The 18,060-nt window shown below is 36.4% G+C and overlaps 3 protein-coding genes and 1 non-coding gene across 5 annotated transcripts; 2 read left to right on the forward strand and 2 right to left on the reverse strand.

The window, feature by feature from the left end:
• The first annotated feature begins 381 nt into the window (after nt 1–381).
• On the forward strand, nt 382–6,320 carry LOC104238957 (polyadenylate-binding protein-interacting protein 11-like). Its single transcript, XM_009793480.2, has 11 exons — nt 382–616; nt 773–1,300; nt 1,619–1,729; nt 1,815–1,859; nt 1,972–2,044; nt 2,131–2,243; nt 2,359–2,418; nt 2,508–2,555; nt 2,647–2,715; nt 5,810–5,871; nt 5,964–6,320. The coding sequence occupies exons 2-11, from the start codon at nt 869–871 to the stop codon at nt 6,016–6,018; spliced, it is 1,068 nt and encodes a 355-aa protein (XP_009791782.1). The 5' UTR covers nt 382–616; nt 773–868; the 3' UTR covers nt 6,019–6,320.
• Nucleotides 6,321–7,587: 1,267 nt separating this feature from the next.
• On the forward strand, nt 7,588–13,018 carry LOC104238956 (polyadenylate-binding protein-interacting protein 11-like). 2 transcript variants are annotated; one of them, XM_009793479.2, is made up of 11 exons: nt 7,588–8,017; nt 8,152–8,701; nt 8,987–9,097; nt 9,192–9,236; nt 9,343–9,415; nt 9,504–9,616; nt 9,734–9,793; nt 9,884–9,931; nt 10,016–10,084; nt 12,507–12,568; nt 12,660–13,018. In XM_009793479.2, exons 2-11 carry the CDS (start codon nt 8,240–8,242, stop codon nt 12,715–12,717), a joined length of 1,101 nt encoding a protein of 366 aa, XP_009791781.1. In that variant the 5' UTR covers nt 7,588–8,017; nt 8,152–8,239; the 3' UTR covers nt 12,718–13,018. The 2 variants fall into 2 exon arrangements, 1 of the variants encoding a protein (XP_009791781.1); XR_713990.2 differs by having other exon boundaries at nt 7,885–8,017; nt 12,485–12,568.
• A 476-nt stretch (nt 13,019–13,494) lies between these two features.
• Nucleotides 13,495–14,898, reverse strand: LOC104238959 (small heat shock protein, chloroplastic). Its single transcript, XM_009793483.2, has 2 exons — nt 14,540–14,898; nt 13,495–13,994 (listed from the first exon to the last, which is right to left on the reverse strand). The coding sequence occupies exons 1-2, from the start codon at nt 14,832–14,834 to the stop codon at nt 13,564–13,566; spliced, it is 726 nt and encodes a 241-aa protein (XP_009791785.1). The 5' UTR covers nt 14,835–14,898; the 3' UTR covers nt 13,495–13,563.
• Nucleotides 14,899–15,288: 390 nt separating this feature from the next.
• On the reverse strand, nt 15,289–15,369 carry TRNAL-AAG (transfer RNA leucine (anticodon AAG)). Its single transcript has one exon. It is a non-coding gene; the product is annotated as a tRNA-Leu (tRNA).
• Nucleotides 15,370–18,060: the final 2,691 nt, after the last annotated feature.

The following is an 18,060-nucleotide window of genomic DNA, read 5'->3' on the forward strand; positions in this document are numbered from 1 at the left end:
CATTTCGTAACCCTTTTATTTTTTCAGTTTTCTTTTTATCACTGTCTATATGTTACTTATGTGGAAATTTTAAAATCTGTAAAATTGTTTCACATCGATCTTTACTTCAAACACTCCTTTATCTGTAGTACCTTTTTTGGAAAATTTTGCAGTGAACTTGTGCTAATTTAAAGATTTAGAAAATTTTGTCAAATCTGTTTTAGTCTAAAAAAAAAAAAATCAATTTTTGAAATGGCAATGCGTACGTATCTCGCTTGTTTACGTCAGAGAAAACTTGTAAATTACATATTTTATTTAAGGTTGAAGTGTAACTAGCTTTAAAAATTAACATCATCTTTTTCACTACGTATTTATTTATGTTAATTGGTAATATAGTCTAGCGAAAAAGTCCAAAAAAAGAGCTGTGGCAAAACGGACCGTCCGAAGAAGTAATACTCCCTCCCTACTGTAGTCTGTACTACAGTATTCTCCCTCTTTCTCTCTCGTCATTTCTTCTGTTTCTGCAGACTCAGTAAAGTAAACGAAAAAAAAGGAAAGTCTTACCCTGTTTTTGCTCACAATCTTTGAGTTTGGGTTTTGTGTTCTTTGATTAGTGGACACCCTTTAGACTCATCAGGTATGAATTACAGATTTCCAATTTATTCCTTCTTTTTTTTCTGAAAAATCTTTTGGCTCATATAGTGGACAAAAAACTGTAACATTAAAACCCCAGCTTGATAAAATTGGAAATGAAAGGACTGATCTTTTTTTTTTTCGATTTACTTTTTCACAGAACCCAAATTGGGAAAAAAGAGTTAAAGAAGAAGGAGAAAAAGGAACAGTCTTTGGGCACCGTGACACACATAGTGTGCTGAAAGAAGGAATAATCATGGCCGTTGATGAGAATGGCTCGTTGAATCGGACAGACGTCAATGATTCTGCTGTCGTCGATCATCAGTCAAATCAGAACGGCGTGCCACGGTCAACGTTACCGAGTGATCAGAGTCTTCAGATGAAAACCACAGTGCAGCATAAGCCTCAAATGGGCATCAACGGGAATGGAGTACTGAGTCAGCATAATTTTCATCATCAGCAAATGAACGGTGTTGATGAGGAAGGGTTTAACAGCAGGGAGATGAGGGATTTGGAGGAAATGCTCTCCAAATTGAACCCCATGGCTGAAGAGTTTGTGCCTCCCTCACTCTCTACCAACCACGGTGGAGTAGTGCAATTCCTTCCCGGTGGAGAGCAGTTTGGGTTTGATGCTTTCAATTTTTTTATGCAAGCTGGACTCGCTGGCGATGGAAATTTCAACAGAAGGGTAACTAATTTATCATGTTTTTATTTAGTAGGTACTGGAAAAAAAAACTGTGCATATTCAAGTGTTAGCTTGTCCAGTTTATGTATGTTACATATAACTTATAGTACTAGGATATTTCATACAGTTGGTATCATGCAAGAACATAAAAATGAGGATGGTGTAGTCATTAAGGTCTAAAAAGGAGGAATTGTGTGTTTCTCTCTGTCCCGGTTATGTAGAAGAAAGATAAGTCTATTGTGGTTAGCTTTTGTAACCTTGTTTGTAAGGGATCATGTCTTGGAGTGATGGCTAACTATTCGGGTTGAAATGGACTGGCAGAAGAGAAATGGCTATGGTCTTGGTAGGAGAAAGATGAATGTCCGGACAAGCATGGCTCAACGCGAAGAGGTTATAAGGAGGACTGTTTATGTGTCTGACATTGATCATCAGGTACTTCTTCGTTATTTTATTTGGTTATTTCAATTTTCACCTTCATCTTTTTTCCATAGAGACTAATTTTTCTTATTTTGTGCAGGTGACTGAAGAGCAACTTGCTACACTCTTTCTTACTTGTGGGCAGGTGAATATGTTTCTTGTTTGGTCATGCTTCCTCATTCAGTTATTTTTTGTGGAACTTAATATGTTGATGAAATCTATTGTTTCTATAATCTGACTAACTTAATGTGCTGAAGGTGGTCGACTGTCGCATCTGTGGAGACCCCAATTCTGTACTCCGTTTCGCCTTTATTGAATTTACTGATGAAGGTATCTTGAACTATAATCTTTGATTTGATATTTTCGGTTAAAGTTTTGTTGTCTAACAGTGGCATTGCCCCACGTATGGTCTGCAGAAGGAGCAAGGAATGCTTTGAGTCTTGCAGGAACTATGCTAGGGTTTTACCCTGTGCGAGTGCTTCCCTCTAAAACTGCAATTGCACCCGTTAATCCAACATTTCTTCCAAGGGTGAGAAAATGTGTATAGTTTTGGTATTTCCCTTTTGCAAAATTCCTATTGAGGGCGATGAATGGATACCCGTGTTGCTAATACTGAAACTTTTACCTTTGGCCATGGTATGTAGTCCGAAGATGAAAGGGAGATGTGTGCAAGAACTATATACTGTACAAACATTGATAAAAAGGTAATTTGGGTTTGTAATCCCTGCTTTATATTGTTGGAGAGCATCTATGGAGACAAATGCTGTATGACCTGTTCATTTATATGAAGTAGGTTACTCAAGGAGATGTCAAGCTCTTCTTTGAATCCTTTTGTGGCGAGGTTTGTACTTTGTAGCTTCTCACCTGACTTGTCTGAAAGTGCTTGTCCTAGTTAAGGTCCTAATTTTATGCTGTTTTCTTCTCTAACGCAGGTTAAGCGTTTGAGGTTGCTTGGTGACTATCATCATTCCACTCGTATAGCTTTTGTCGAGTTTGTTATGGTAACTTCCATGAGCTTTTCTTGGTAACTTCCACTTGTATATCATAGTGCTCTGGACTTGTGCTTCTTTCTACTCTTAAGAACTAGTAGGACCTCCAATCAGATGCTTTCAATGTGATGATGGGGATTTTGCAGTGCTTCCATTTACTGTTTCATATTAGCTCAGAATGCGTGTTTGTCTTTCGCTGTCCATGCATGTAGTTTAGCATTAGTTTGATGTTATTTGACTTTTTTACATTCTAAGTGGAAAAAATATCAGTTTTTGGTCCTTTTTGGGTAAGTTCATGCGGACAATGTAAGTTCTTGGTAGTAATGTAGCCACTCCTGTGAATTTGAGATAATGCTGACATAAGCTGAATTTCGATTCAAAGTTTTTCTCCCTTGCTTGCTAGAATGCCAGTCTAAGCTTGTATTGATATCTATCTTTGTCATCCGAAATTTATCCTAATCTTTTTAACTATATAACTTGACCCATGTGAGCATTACTTTCTCTCTGGTAATAATCTTTACTGCAGTTGAAACTCTTTGGTGTGAAAAGGTCCATATCATCTGCAGGTCAGTTCTAGACGTGGATGCTAATGTCCTTGTGCTTCTTTTCAGTATAGCAGATGTGCTTGATTTTTATTGGTTGCTTATTTGTTAGAGTAGTAGAGTGGATGACGAATATAGAGATATGGCACCACCTTGCTGTTCAATATAAATGGTTGATGTATTTAGTTGTATAGATTGAGTTACAGCTGGAAGGAGAGGGGGGGGGGGGGTCAAACTAAGACACATAAATTAAGACGGAGGAAGTATTAAGCACTACATTACTAATACTGGCATAACATCGCTGGTAATCTATGCATTACTTTATCTGGAATGGAATGTGGAATAAAATATGTTTATTAGCAATATCTCTATAAGAGTATCTACAAAATGCCTTTGAAGTAGACAACCCTATGTATTATCATTTACCATATAATAATTTTTACTTTATTATGATATTATTATTGGCCGGATAGTAATTTTTAAGATGTTATTGGCGGGATAGCAATCTTTACATAATTGATAATTATCCACTGCATAACATCATTTCATTGTAATTCTTGCATAAGTAATCTGTGATCAAAGGACCCCTTAATTCCTTAACTGGGATGAGTATGGGGTCCTTTTGCCTTTCTATCTTTTAGTTACCGGGAAACAAATGGACAGTCTCAGAATCACTACATTTCGAAAAACTGGATGTTTGTTTTAAAAAGTTAAGGGGTCGTTTAGTAGGATGCATTAGATAAAATAATGCATGCATTAGCTTTGTGTATTGATAATACATTATTTGGTAGACATTTTGAACCTATGCATTAGTTATGCAAGCATTAGTTATACATTCTATTTGTTATTATCCTATGCATAACTAATGCATAGAAAACCATGGTATTAGCAATGTAATGGGTTTTAATACATGCATTAGCTTAGTTAAAGACAAAAATTGTTCTTCAAAATTTATGCTTGATTAAAATATGCTAATTATTATTATTATATTAATGCAAATTTAAAATAATCCAAATAGTGAGAAATAAAATTATATCTCTAGTAAATAAATAAATACTTAGCATATTTCCTTTTTTATAAATAAATATTTAGTTCTATATTACAATATAGGTAGACAAATCAAATAATTTTTTTTAAACCTTTTCATATAAAAACATTTCTCAACATACTTTTAAAAAATTAGAGTGATGGACTGGTTTTGAGGGCATTTTTGTAAACAAACAATTTTTTTAAAAATTGTGCAATGCTTTAATACATCAAACCAAACAATGAATAAGAAATATGTCAGCATAACTAATACTAGCATAACTAATGCAAGCATAACTAATACCAGCATTACTAATACACCCTATTCAGCATTATTCTTATGCACCCTACCAAACGAACCCTAAGTTGATTACTTCATGGAAGAAACCTGAAGACACTATAAGAAAAAATAATCACTTATAAAATGGTTCCTTGACAGCAGGAAAAAAGTTACCTATGTTGTCAGTTTGATCAGTTCAACAGGCATGTGGTATATTTGGCAGCTAATGAGTACACGCCAGTAGATTATTAGGAATTCACAGTAATGTGGGGCAGATAGAATTGCGATCTCGGTGTTTTTGAGGCTGCCCAGCTCGGGCTTTTCTTTCATCTCTCAGTGACCAGCTTTTGAGCTATTACTTCGAGTGGGGGTCTTGGATATATTATATGTTTATGGCTGTTGCTTTGATGGGAGCCCTTACAACTTTTACTCTGTATCACTTAAATGAAGCTGGAAGGGAAGTTCTTTATACTTAATATTCCTCCGTGAGATACTATTATAAAAAGTAGATCAGCTTTACCATCCAAGTAATCTTCACATTGGAGCAAAGTACTACTACTTTAGTACCTATTATGTCGTTAAGTCTGGTTTCCACGACAAAGATTCTTCAATATGCTTGTATCAGGATATCTGAGAATTTCTCTGTACCTCTGTTACTTTCAACTAGCATGCTATTTCTTCATCCACCAGCATTCATTGAGAATGGATATAAGGAATTATAAAAAGAGATCCTATTAGTCTTTGGTGGAGGTTCTAGATTTGAACTTCCTCATGGTACACTCTCTAGATTGTGGATGCAATCTGCAACATATGTGGAATTTATGTTTAAAGGTGCCAGCTTTGTAAGTCAGACAGGGATTCATAGAGTATCACACTTTCTGTTTTTGGGTAAGAGAATGCCACACTTCTGTTTACCTCCTCCTTGTGATTAGTTGTAGGTGCAATTTTTACAGAGGACACTTCTAGCTGTGGCAATGACAAACTTTGTCGATGTCAGACTTAATATTGTCTTCACCAGAAGTATTTCCAGACTCTATTGCTTACTTTCATGGAACATGCATGGTGTGAATTTTTCTCGCTTGGCGTTTTACTTGAGATTAGTTTGCTTGGTCTTCCATTTATGATCTCAATAATTGGTAATGTTATGTATATTTGAGGAAATTCAAAGTAGAAAATTTTGAATTCCTCAACTTAGCACTGGGCATTTCATGGTTATGTTGTTTGTGTAGTTTCATGATGATTTTTCTGGTTGTTGCAGGCTGAGAGTGCCATTGCTGCTCTGAACTGCAGTGGTGCAATCCTGGGGTCACTCCCTATAAGGTTGATCTCTGATTCCAGCGCAAATCCTGCTGATGCTTCTTCTCTAGTTTACTGTCATATCCATTAATCTTAAACTTTTTTGCATACTGCAGAGTAAGCCCATCAAAGACTCCTGTTCGACCACGTGCTCCTCGCCCTGCAGTGTAGTGACAAATCACTTTGCATCCCTCAGCTGATCTTATATCTAAATACATACGTAGATACAGATACCACCGAGTTCCTTGTGGCATTTGTCTTTTAGTTTATTCGCATTACTCAGCAGGGCATCTCTCATCCACAGGATACTTTTTTTGAGCTTGTACCTTTGGCTGGTTCATATGAGTGCTTATGTTGATGTAAATTAAGTCTGGTATATTTATGTTTCTCTAGGCAGTGCCTCGAGTACTGATGTGACTGATGTTCTAACAGTGACTTTGATCAACGAGTTCTGCGATATTCCTCTACCCCAATCGATCTGTGTTTTGCTCCTCTTACATATATATCTGAGGTTGATAGCTGGGGCTGTGTATTTTGTTTTTCATGCCTTCCTTTAATAAATGTGACCAGTGACTGGTTGTATAATTTAACCTCTGCTATATATAAGGAGATTGAACTAAACTGACCGCTAACGGCTGCTGTGTTAATGTGATCCTGAACTGCATGCGGCAGGTTTGTTTGTTTTACTCTACTCCGGAAGTTTATTAGGTTAAGTACCTTTACATGCGACAGAAACAGTGTATTTGACTTGACAATCTCAGTCTAAATTCGTATTTTATCTAGAGAAAAATGGTGACGCCCTTTCGGAATTTTGTTTTGGTTAGGGTGATATTTGGTCAGACAACTACTAGCTAAAAAAGGAAAACAAGAAGAAAAGAGAAGAGTGACAGACATTTATTTATCTCTTAATTTTTTTCTTATCAGATATTTTAAGCAATAAAAATTGCAATTAATTTTATAGTAACTTTTATGTGATACAAATATAATTTTGAAACCATTGGAAAATTTGAACACGGATTATCTATCACATTAAGAAGATGAAAGAGTTAATGTTTCTCAAAATCAAAGGGTTATTTATGGGGATTATTGAAAATTATTCATTCTTTAGTCCAGATTGATTTATCAACTGTGACATGTACATTTCAGGACCCTTTCATTTTCGCTTTCCCTTTTTTTTTTTTTTAAAGTCAAAAGGACTAACCTATAATTGATTATGAAAGAGTTGCAGGGAGCTGGTGCCCTAATTTGTTTGGATTGTTATTACATGTTGTTTCATAATGTATTATATTATATTGTATTGTTTGTTGAATATAACATTTAAATAAATTGTATTGTTTCCCATCGTTTCATAATGTCACGCACCAACAGTATAAAGAAAAAAATTTACAATATTACTAAAAAATAAAAAGAGGTCGTTGTACAAAAAAAGTAATATTGCTTCCCATATGTTCCGTTCCAAAATGAGCCAGTTTATCTGCGACCATATTTATTTCCCCCCCCCCCCCACTTTCCTTATCACTGGCTATATGTTTATTAATATGGAAATTTCAAAATCTGTAAATACGTAGTAATTTGTTCACATGGATATTTTCTTTAAATCACGTTTTTCTTGTGAAAAACTATTATAATCATGTGGTGATAAGTAGGACTGCCTGGTACTTACATATATCTTCTAGTATCATTTTAATAGTGGTAGAATCCAAAATTTATATAAAGGGATTAAAAAATCTTGAGGATTGTAATTTGAACCTATGACCTAAAATATTTTGAACCTCCTTTACTATTGTACTTGTGATTCAACAACTCATATAACCAAATAAAATTATTTTTATGCTATTTACATTTTGTAATTTTTCAACAAAGGGTTCCATATCTACCTAGTACCACCAATGTATTTTATTAATCCTACTTTAAACATATTATTTTGTACATGGTGTTTGGGAGTGCTTCGTCATTTGGAAAAGTTTATACCTTTTTTGGAAGATTTGCACGAATTTGTGCTATTCTTAAATTTCTTCTTTCTTTTTTACTCCCTACTTCTCTTAGATTCAGTAAAATAACACATCACTCTTATTAAAAGTTTTGCTCTTGTTCTTAATTTCCCCCAGCTCACCAATCTTGAGTTTGGGTTTTTTTCTTTTGATTAATGGACACCCTCTAGACCCATCAGGTACGAAATATCGATTTCCATTTTTCTTTTTCTGATAATTCTGTTTGGTGGAAATTATGATATTAAAACTCCAGCTTGATAAAATTAGGAATGAAAGGACTGATCTTTTTCTTTTCCGTGTTGCTTTTTCACAGAACCCAAATTGGGAAAGAAAGGTTTCAAGAAAGAAGGAGAAAAAAGGACCAGTCTTTGGGCACATAGTTGCTGAAAGAAGGAACAATCATGGCCGTGGGTGAGAACGGGTCGTTGAATCGGACGGACGGCAATGATTCTGCTGCCGTCGATCATCAGTCAAATCAGAACGGCGGGCCACGGTCAACGTTACCGATTGATCAGAATCTTCAGATGAAAACCACTGTCCGTAAGCCTCAAATGGATGTGTTTCAACAGCAACAACAAAGAATCAACGACAATGGAGTGCTGAGTCATCACCATAATCTTCAGCATAAGAAAATGAACGGTGTTGATGAGGAAGGGTTTAACAGCAGCAGGGAGATGAGGGAGTTGGAGGAAATGTTCTCCAAACTGAACCCCATGGCTGCAGAGTTTGTTCCCCCCTCCCTCTCTTCAGACAACTACGGTGGGGTAGTGCCATTCCTTCCCGGTGGAGAACAATTTGGGTTTGATGCTTTCAATCTTGCTGTGCAAGCTGGACTCAGTGGCAATGGAATTTCCAACATAAGGGTAACTAATTTATTTATTGTGTAGCTACTAGAAAAAACTGTGCCTATGCAAGTGTTAGGTTCTCCAGTTTATGTATATTATATATAACTTATAGTACTAGGAAATATCATAGTAGTTGGTATATATCATGCAATAACATAAAAATGAGAGGATGGTGTAGTCATTAAGGTCTAGAAAGGAGGATGTTACAAGTCTAATTCTCAGTCACCTTTTCAAACCTTGTTTTGTAATGGATCACTGTCTCGAGGGTCATGGCTGACAATTCGGGTTGAAATGGACTGGCAGAAGAGAAATGGCTATGGTCATGGTAGGAGAAGGATGAATGGCCGGACAACCATGGCCCAGCGCGAAGAGGTTATAAGGAGGACTGTTTATGTGTCTGACATTGATCACCAGGTACTTAAAAAAATGGGTACTTGTTCATTATTTTATTTTGTTATTTCACTTTCATCTGTTTTCCGTGGAGAATAATTTTTCTTATTTTGTGTAGGTGACTGAAGAGCAACTTGCTACACTCTTTCTTACTTGTGGGCAGGTGAATATGTTTCTCATTTGGTCACATTTTGCTGGGGTTATTAATATGTTATTGAAATTTTTTGTTGCCATAACCTGAGGTCCTGACAAATCTTAATGTGCTGAAGGTGGTTGACTGTCGCATATGCGGAGATCCCAATTCTTTACTCCGTTTTGCCTTTATTGAATTTATTGATGAAGGTATCTTGAACCATAATCTTTAGGTTGACTTTTTTTGCTTAAAGTTCTTGTTGTCTAACAGTGGCATTGTCCCACGTATGGTCTGCAGAAGGAGCAAGGAATGCCTTGAGTCTTGCAGGGACTATGCTAGGGTTTTACCCTGTGAGAGTGCTTCCGTCTAAAACTGCAATTGCACCAGTTAATCCAAAATTTCTTCCAAGGGTGAGAAAATGTGTAATACTTTTGGTACTTCCCTTTTTGCAAAATTGCTGTTGAAGTGATAAATGGATACTCAGTGTTGCTAATACTGTGTTATTTACCTTTGGCGCTGATATGTAGTCCGAAGATGAAAGGGAGATGTGTGCAAGAACTATATACTGTACAAACATTGATACAAAGGTAATTTTGAGTTTGTAATACCTGCTTCACATGGTTGAAGAGCTTCTATGGGGTTAAATGCTTTATGACTTGTTCATTTGTATGAAGTAGGTTACTCAAGGAGATGTCAAGCTCTTCTTTGAATCCTTTTGTGGAGAGGTTTGTAGCTTCTCACCTGACCTGTCTCAAAGTGCCTGTCCTACTTAAGGTCCTAAATCTACGCCGTTTCCTTCTCTAACACAGGTTAAGTGCTTGAGGTTGCTTGGTGACTATCGTTATTCCACTCGTATAGCTTTTGTCGAGTTTGTTATGGTAACTTCCATGAGCTTTTGTCTTTCACTATAAATGCTTGTAGTTTAGCATTCATATGATTTTATTTGATTCTTTTACATTCAAAGTGTAAAAACATCAGTTTTTCATCCATTTTGGATAAGTTCATGTGGGTGAAGAAAGTTCTTGGTAGTAATGTGGCCACTCCTGTGAATTTGAGATAATATTGACATAAACTGAAGTTTGAAAGTTTTTCTCCTCATGCTTTCTGAAATGCTAAGCTTATGTTGATATCTATTTTTGCCATGAGAAAGTAATGCTAATCTTTGTAACTGCATAACATGGTTCAAGGTGAGCATTACTTTCTCTGGTAATAATATGATAAAGGTCCATCTGCAGGTCAGTGACTCAGTTCTAATGTGCTTGTGTTTCTTTGTGAATATAGCTAATGTGTTTCTTTTTTATTGGTTGTTGCATTGTTAGAGTAGTAGAGTGATGAAACATACAGGATATGGTACCTACTTGTGTTCAGTGTAAATGTCTGTGGTATTTAGTTGTGTCGATTGAGTTACTGCTGGAAGGAGAGGGTTCCTTTGGTCGGCCACAGAAAAACAATTCCAATATAAAGTTCTGCATAACTAATACATATAAAGTATAAATAAAACTATGCATTACTAATGTAACCGTGCATAACTAATACAATATTTGTTTTCTTGTTAAAATTTATAATTGAGTCAATGTTTGATTTCAGGTATTAAATTATGCACTACTAATACTGACATAACTTCTGTGGGAACTGGGAATCAGTGTATTATTTATCTTCTGTGGGATAAAATGTGGAATACGAATACGTTTATTAGTAATATCTCTGCAAGAATATCGAAAAAATGCCCTTAAAGTAGACACCCCTACGTACCATCATTTACCATATAATACTTCTTACATTATTATTGACCGCAAAATAATTTTTGTAACAATCTACACATTTTTATCCACTGCCATAACAATCCTTGTATTATAATTCTTGCATAACTAATATGTTAGCAAAGGACCCTTAATTCCTTAACTAGGATGGGTATGAGGTCTTTTTGCCTTTCTATGTTTTAGTTATATGGGAAACAAATCGAAGGTCTCAGAATCACCAGATTTAGAGAAGGTGGATGTTTGTTTTGTAAGTTAAGATATCATTACTTTATGAAAGAAACCCGAAGACACTGTGTGTAATATTAATCACTTATAAAGTGGTTCTAGACAGCAGGAAAAAAGAAGTTGCCTGTGTTCTTATTTTGATCAGTTCAACAGGCATGTGGTATATTTGGCAGCTAATGAGTACATGCCAGTAGATTATTAGGATTTCACAGTAATGTTGGGTAAATAAAATTGTGATCTCGGTGATTTTGAGGCTGCTCAGCTCGGGCTGTTCTTGCATCTCTCAGTGACCAACTTTTAGCTGTTGCTTTGAGTGGGGGTCATGTGTATGATATACGTTTATGGCTATTGCTTTGACGGGAGCCCTTACGACTTTTACTATGCGGATTCTGTATGTCCTGATCACTTAAATGAAGCTGGAAGGGAAATGCTTTATACGTGGTACTCCTATGTGAGATACTTCTGTAAAAAGTAGACCAGCTTTATCATCCAAGCAATCTTCAAATTGGAGAAAGTACAAGATAAAATGTTAATCTTACCATAAAAAGAATTTTTTTTTGGAGAAAGTACAACTAATTTAGCACCCAAACTGTCGTGTGAAGTCTGGTTCCCATGATAAAGTATCTTCAATGTACTTGCATGAGGATATCTTATAATTTTTCTGTTCCTTGGTTGCTCTCAACTAGCATGCTACCGCTTCATTCACAGCATTCGTTGACAATGGATATAGGGCACTATAAAAGAGCTTCTATTAGTCTTTTTGGTGGAGGTTCTAGATTTGAACTTCCTCATGCACTCTCTAGATTTCTGGTGCAATCTGCATTCAGTTCTCGTTGATTCATTTCAAAGCTGTTTCTGTTGCCTTAACTCGTGGAATTTATGTTTTAAGGTGCCTGTGCCGCAAGTCAAAAATGGGATTTCTAGAGTATCACACTTTCTGTTCTTGTTAGGAGGGTGCCACACTTCTATTTACCTCCTCCTAGTGATTAGTTGCAGGTGCAATTTGTTTTGAGGACACTTCTGCTGTGGAAATGGCAGACTTTGAGGGTGTCAACAATCTGTCTTGACCTGTTCTTCTTTCCTATTCTTTGTTGTCTTCAGCCGGATGAATTTCTAGACTTGTTGTTTACCTTCGGGGCAGACACTGCATACATGTTTTCTAGAATAGTATGCAGTTGCTTTGAATTTAATGATCTCAATAATTGGTCCCAAAACTTAGTGGACTCCCCTTGATGAAATGTAATATATTTTAGCACGTGACATTTCATGGCTATGATGTTTACATAGTTTCAGATGAATTTTCTGGTTGTTGCAGGCTGAGAGTGCCATTGCTGCACTGAACTGCAGTGGTGCAATCTTGGGATCACTCCCTATAAGGTTGCTCTCTGTTTCCAGTACAAATCCTGCTGATGCTTCTGCTATATTTTACTGACATATCCATTAATCTTAAACTTTTTGCATACTGCAGGGTAAGCCCATCAAAGACTCCTGTTCGACCACGTGCTCCTCGTCCTGCAGTGCAGTGATAAATCACTTTGCATTCCTCAGCTGATCTTATATCTAAATACATACGTAGATGCAGATACCACTAAGTACCTCGTGGCTTTTTTCCTTTAGTTTATTCTCATTAATCAGCTGGGCATCTCTCACCCACAGGATACTTGTTCTTAAGCTTGTACTGTTGGCAGGTTTATGAGTGCTTATATTGATGTAATTTAAGTCTGCTATACTGTTTCTCTATGCAATGCCTCAAGTACCAGTACTGACTGATGTTCTAACGGTGACTTTCTTCGTGATATTCCTCTATCCCATTGGTTTGTGATCCTATGTTTTGCTCCTGTAAATTTCTGAGCTAGTTTCTTGGGATGTGTATTAGTTAGACCACTGGGTGATGGAGCAAAATGACCTCTTCTTCCTCTTCTCTAAATCTTTCTCATTCCTTTCTTTCATAAAAAATGTGACCACTGGCTTCTTGTAGAATCTAAGGTTTGCTAAGTATGGGAGTATACTGAAGTGATTGCTACCTGTGTGTAATGTGTTTCTGAAGTAGGGTAGTAGTTGTTTGTTAATGTTATCCTGAAGTACTTATTAGGGAGATCTAATAAATATTATGTGCGACAGAAACGGAGTATTTGACTTTAGAATCTACAAAATTTCTAGACTGAGTTCGTATTTTGTTTTGGTTAGTAGGAATACTTCGAGGGCTTAACGTTGGCAAAACTACTAGTACTAGCTAGAAAAGAGAACGAGAAAAGAATGACAAACACCGTAGCTCAAACTATGCTCGCATTTATATTTGCGCGAAGTTACATTTACAGAATGCTACAAAAAAAAACCCAACAAGTAAAACTTAGCTGAGACCCACGAACATTTTAGTTGATATGCACGTCAATCACCTTCTTCTCCACTTTGGTCTTGGGAATTGAGATGAAAAGAACTCCATTCTTCAGTTCAGCTTTAATTTTATCTTTCTCAACATTATCTGGGAGACTTAAACGAGTATCGTAGGAGCTGTAATTCCTGCCCCAAGAGTTGTCATCTCCACTTTCTTCCTTTTTGTGTTCGCCTTTGATAACAAGCACATCATTTTCCACAGATACCTTTACATCTTCCTTGGAGAGCCCCGGCATGTCAAAACGCATCTTGATTTCATTTTCGTCGTCTTTGATGTCCCAAGGAGCACGTATTTCCCCTGTTGATGCCCTGTTGCTTCCTGGGAATGTCATGGTATCCTCGAACAATCTGTCCATAGTATCCATCATCTGCCGCATTGTTCTCATCGGAGACATTGGGTCTAACAGTCCTGTTTCACACATGAAACAGATATCTCAATGTCAACTAAAGGAGCAGCGCTTAATCAAATGCCATTATCACTTCTTAGTTGGGCCTACTCTTATTGCAATCAACCACTACCAACTATTTTAGTTCACGAGCAACAATCTACTAGAATTAAAGTTAACTGGTAACTATATAGTTGCAAGAAGATTTTACACTTTCATATCATCTAACAATATTTTAATGGGTTCAACCTTTTAAATTTTAGGATTAATGACATTCGAAATTTTGAAACATTAGTGATTTTTCAAATATATATCCTACGTTAGGAGTTGAAAATAATAAGTTTAGTTGAATCGATTAATAACCTAAAAAAATAAGATAAATGACTTATGACAATGAATCTAAATGCATTGATATTATCGTGTCAAATTCTTTAAGTCAGTTAGTGTATATATATAAGTTAAATGCAATAGAAATACATACAGTGCAACTAGGCAGTATAGTTGCGAGACAAAGTGGAATTTGGAGATGTAAATAGTAGACCAGTAGTACTTCAAAATGGTAACATACCAAAAGTGGAGACATCGAGAGCCATCTTCCTAGGACGGCGTTGGACAGAAGTACTGCCTTGGTTGTTGTTTCCTCCTTGACCGCTGCTGACATGCACGTCCACTGAAGTATCTTTGTTATCTCCAGTTGCCTGAGCTACCAGCCTAGACGCTGGCCTTTTCACGTTGCATGCAGATGGAAAGAAAACAGAGCAAGGTGCAGTTACCCTGTTGTTACTCCTAGAGGACGCTGCACTAACATTAACAACATTTGATAAAGGAGAAGCTGCTGAACATGTAAGAGTATTGCAAGCCATTATAAAACTAAAAACAAATTAATCCAAAAAGAAAGCTCGATCACAGGACAGTTTTTATGGATTGGTCTTGTTTTCTGTTGCTTACTTTGTGCAATAGAAGGGGGTATTTATAAGGAGAAGAGGGAAGGGTGTGGAGAAATCGTGAAAGTTTTAGATAATACTAGTACTAGGAATAAGGTGTTGAGTGTGACTGGAGTCTCGACCCATTTTGGATCGCGAAGGCACGGATTGCTCGATCGTTCTGGAATAATCGCTTATTCTCTAAAATTTACAAAGTAGGGTCTCTTTTTCAACTTTATTATGTTTTCAGCCCCCCCTAATTTTTATTTTTATTAATGAAAGGAAAAAAGAAGGGAACGTAATTTGCAACAGTTTCCCTTCATTATCACCTGCAGAAATTGGAAAAGAGTAAAGGTGTGCGCCCATTCAAATTCCCTAAATAGGTAAAACGTAATGTTGAGAGTGGGATTTGAACCCACGCCCTTTCGGACCAGAACCTTAATCTGGCGCCTTAGACCAACTCGGCCATCTCAACTTGATGCTGTAAACTCTCCAGTACTAAATATAATTGATTTGGTTTTCTTTTTCCCTTCACTCAACGCGTAAAGTTGAACTGTATTCCATATTTTCCAGAGCTAATGAACCGATTTTTGAAAATTGATAATGGATTAGTTTAACTTTGAAAAGAAAATCATTAAAAAAGTTACCTATATGACATACCATTAGTACTATAAATTGCATTGTATTATCAAAAAAGTCATAAAATATCATCTAGAAATTTAAGTCACATATTACTTTATTTTAGCTTAGGAAAAGCACAAAAAGCAAATTTATGGGAGCAGAGGGAGTAAAGAATTAGTACTCCTACTAGCTTTTATTGTTGGCTTCCGCATATATCCTGTAAGATTAATAATTGTGGGGCGAGAACAACATTTGTGTATCTGTCAATGCAGTGGAAGAATTGTTGAACTCACCACCAAAACAATTGCCCCAAGTCGAACTTTGAATCTCTTGGAAAACAAAGTTTAGTTTCACAAACTAAATGTCTTTGTTCTTGTGTGTTTTTGCGAAAGAAGAATAGAAATCTTCACTGTTATGGAAGAAGAAAATAGATGGAAAGAGAAGAGCAAGAACTCACTTTCTGTTTGTTCATTCCACTTTCAATAGGATGACAAATGAGTTATTATAGAGAAAGAATTAACTGCTATGGGAAACTGCTCAACTACACCCAAACGTGTAGTAACTTCTCCAAAGAAGTTACTTTGTTCTCAAACTCTATCTCTTCCCAAATGGGTTGGGTCAGCCCATATAGAGCGACCCGATATCCAAATTTTAATACCCAACATCTCCCACTTCACTCATGATAACTCAAACCAGTATCATAAATAAATAACACACTTAATTCATACAGACAAGTAGTTCGTGCGACGTGCAAGCATCAAGAGCTATATATAGTTAAACCCTTTAAGGATATTTAACTGCTCTAAGTAGAAATCCAATCACATGCAGAAGGGATTTACTACTAACATGAGGATCTTATTACTCGTAATACCCGAGACATCATTTGCTATTCCAGTAGCTATATATCTGATCCCTCATCCTCGAAAGAGGTGAACTCGAGTTCATGTTTAACTTTGTATCCACAATTACACCCAATACCCTCATGGTAAGTGTAATGATCGACCTATGAATACAGGTTAAATTACTAAATTTTAGTCGTCTTCCCTTTCTACTCGAATATTTTCATTCCAAATCAACTGTTTTCCTAGACATGCACTGCATTGCCGAATCACTCATGGCTATTAGTAACATGCTAAAGTAGCAACACCGATTGGCACTTCAAGAAACAGTAAAAGGTCAAAGGGTATTCCAATAAAAGTTAATGTAACTTCTTTGGGATCTCACACAATGAAGAAGTAGGGATTCATTCTTCCATTATCTCATTGGTCGATAGCACACGTGGTATGAAACACATGTCATGGTGTTCTCACCTTATATTGGCGCGTGTGTCTTATTATTTTAATCATCCAACACAGTACAGATCTTGGTCTAGACACCTTCAAGTGTCTAACTCGATTTTCTCACTTCAATAATCCTCAAACCATCTTCTTAGAGAAACTCGTATCTGGCTTACAAAACAAGTCATAATCAAATAGTGAAATTCGTAAGCTATCAAGAATGACCTCTACAAGTAAATATAACCCCGCATTATCCAAGGTTCTATAAGGTCTCATCTCTTTACGATTCTTAACGCAAGAGGCGATTGCTCGTGTGAGAGAGTCAATCTCGCGACTTGTTCGACACATTTTATCAACAAAATATTCATCACATGCATACGAGATATAGCAAAATTCAAGAGTCAAATATTGATGAACATATTATAATACTAAAGTCATTTTACAATACATAAATATGTTCATATCCTTCACAAACCTAGAGCCATAACATGTTTCTCAAACAGGTCTCTAGATATCGACTTTGTAAAAGGATTAGCTATTATGCTTCGCGTTGGAATGTACTGTAAATTTATCTCTCCATTTGCTACCAGTCTCTTACAAAGTTATACTTGATGTCAATGTGTTTGGTCTTGCTGTGATACTTTGGATCTTTTGTATATGCAATAGCCACTTGACTATCACAATATAGAGTCATGGGACCCTGAGAGTTCTTTGTAATATCCAAATGCTCAAAGAATCTCTTCAACCAAACAACTTCTTGTACTGCAGACGCACAAGCCACGAACTCAGCTTCCATCGTTGAAAGGGTTATACAGGTTTGTTTCTTATTTTTCCATGATATAGCAACACCATTAAGTAAGAAAGCATAACCGGACGTTGATTTTCTATCATTCCGATCACCAGCCCAATCAGCATATGTATATCCTCTAAAGTATAAATTATTTCCACTATAACATAGTGAATAATCTACAGTTCCCTTCAGGTATCTGAAAATTCTCTTCACAACTTTCAATGATCTCTTCCAGGATTGGATTGATACTTGCTAACCAGACCTACGACATAACAAATGTCTGGGCGAGTACACATCATAGCGTACATCAAGCTCCCGACAACACTTGAATATGGAACTCGAGACATGTCTTCCTTTTCATTTTCAGTCTTGGGCCACATTAAAAGGCTTAAAGTTTTACCTCTCGCTATAGGAGTATCCATGGATTTGTAACCATTCATGCGAAAACGCTCCAAAATTTTCTTTATATAAGTTTCTT

This window comes from Nicotiana sylvestris, chromosome 3 (assembly GCF_000393655.2).
Source record: "Nicotiana sylvestris chromosome 3, ASM39365v2, whole genome shotgun sequence".
Taxonomy (NCBI): Eukaryota; Viridiplantae; Streptophyta; class Magnoliopsida; order Solanales; family Solanaceae; genus Nicotiana; species Nicotiana sylvestris.

Bases quoted from the DNA above. Each gene is read 5' to 3' on its own strand.
- LOC104238956 (XM_009793479.2), top strand. From the start codon at position 8,240: ATGGCCGTGGGTGAGAACGGGTCGTTGAATCGGACGGACGGCAATGAT. The intron at 9,237-9,342 runs GTGAATATGTTT...AATGTGCTGAAG, and splicing joins TCTTTCTTACTTGTGGGCAG to GTGGTTGACTGTCGCATATG. The intron at 9,617-9,733 runs GTGAGAAAATGT...GCTGATATGTAG, and splicing joins ATCCAAAATTTCTTCCAAGG to TCCGAAGATGAAAGGGAGAT.
- LOC104238957 (XM_009793480.2), top strand. From the start codon at position 869: ATGGCCGTTGATGAGAATGGCTCGTTGAATCGGACAGACGTCAATGAT. The intron at 2,419-2,507 runs GTAATTTGGGTT...TATATGAAGTAG, and splicing joins GTACAAACATTGATAAAAAG to GTTACTCAAGGAGATGTCAA. The intron at 2,716-5,809 runs GTAACTTCCATG...TGGTTGTTGCAG, and splicing joins CTTTTGTCGAGTTTGTTATG to GCTGAGAGTGCCATTGCTGC.
- LOC104238959 (XM_009793483.2), bottom strand. From the start codon at position 14,834: ATGGCTTGCAATACTCTTACATGTTCAGCAGCTTCTCCTTTATCAAAT. The intron at 13,995-14,539 runs GTATGTTACCAT...TGTGTGAAACAG, and splicing joins TCTCGATGTCTCCACTTTTG to GACTGTTAGACCCAATGTCT.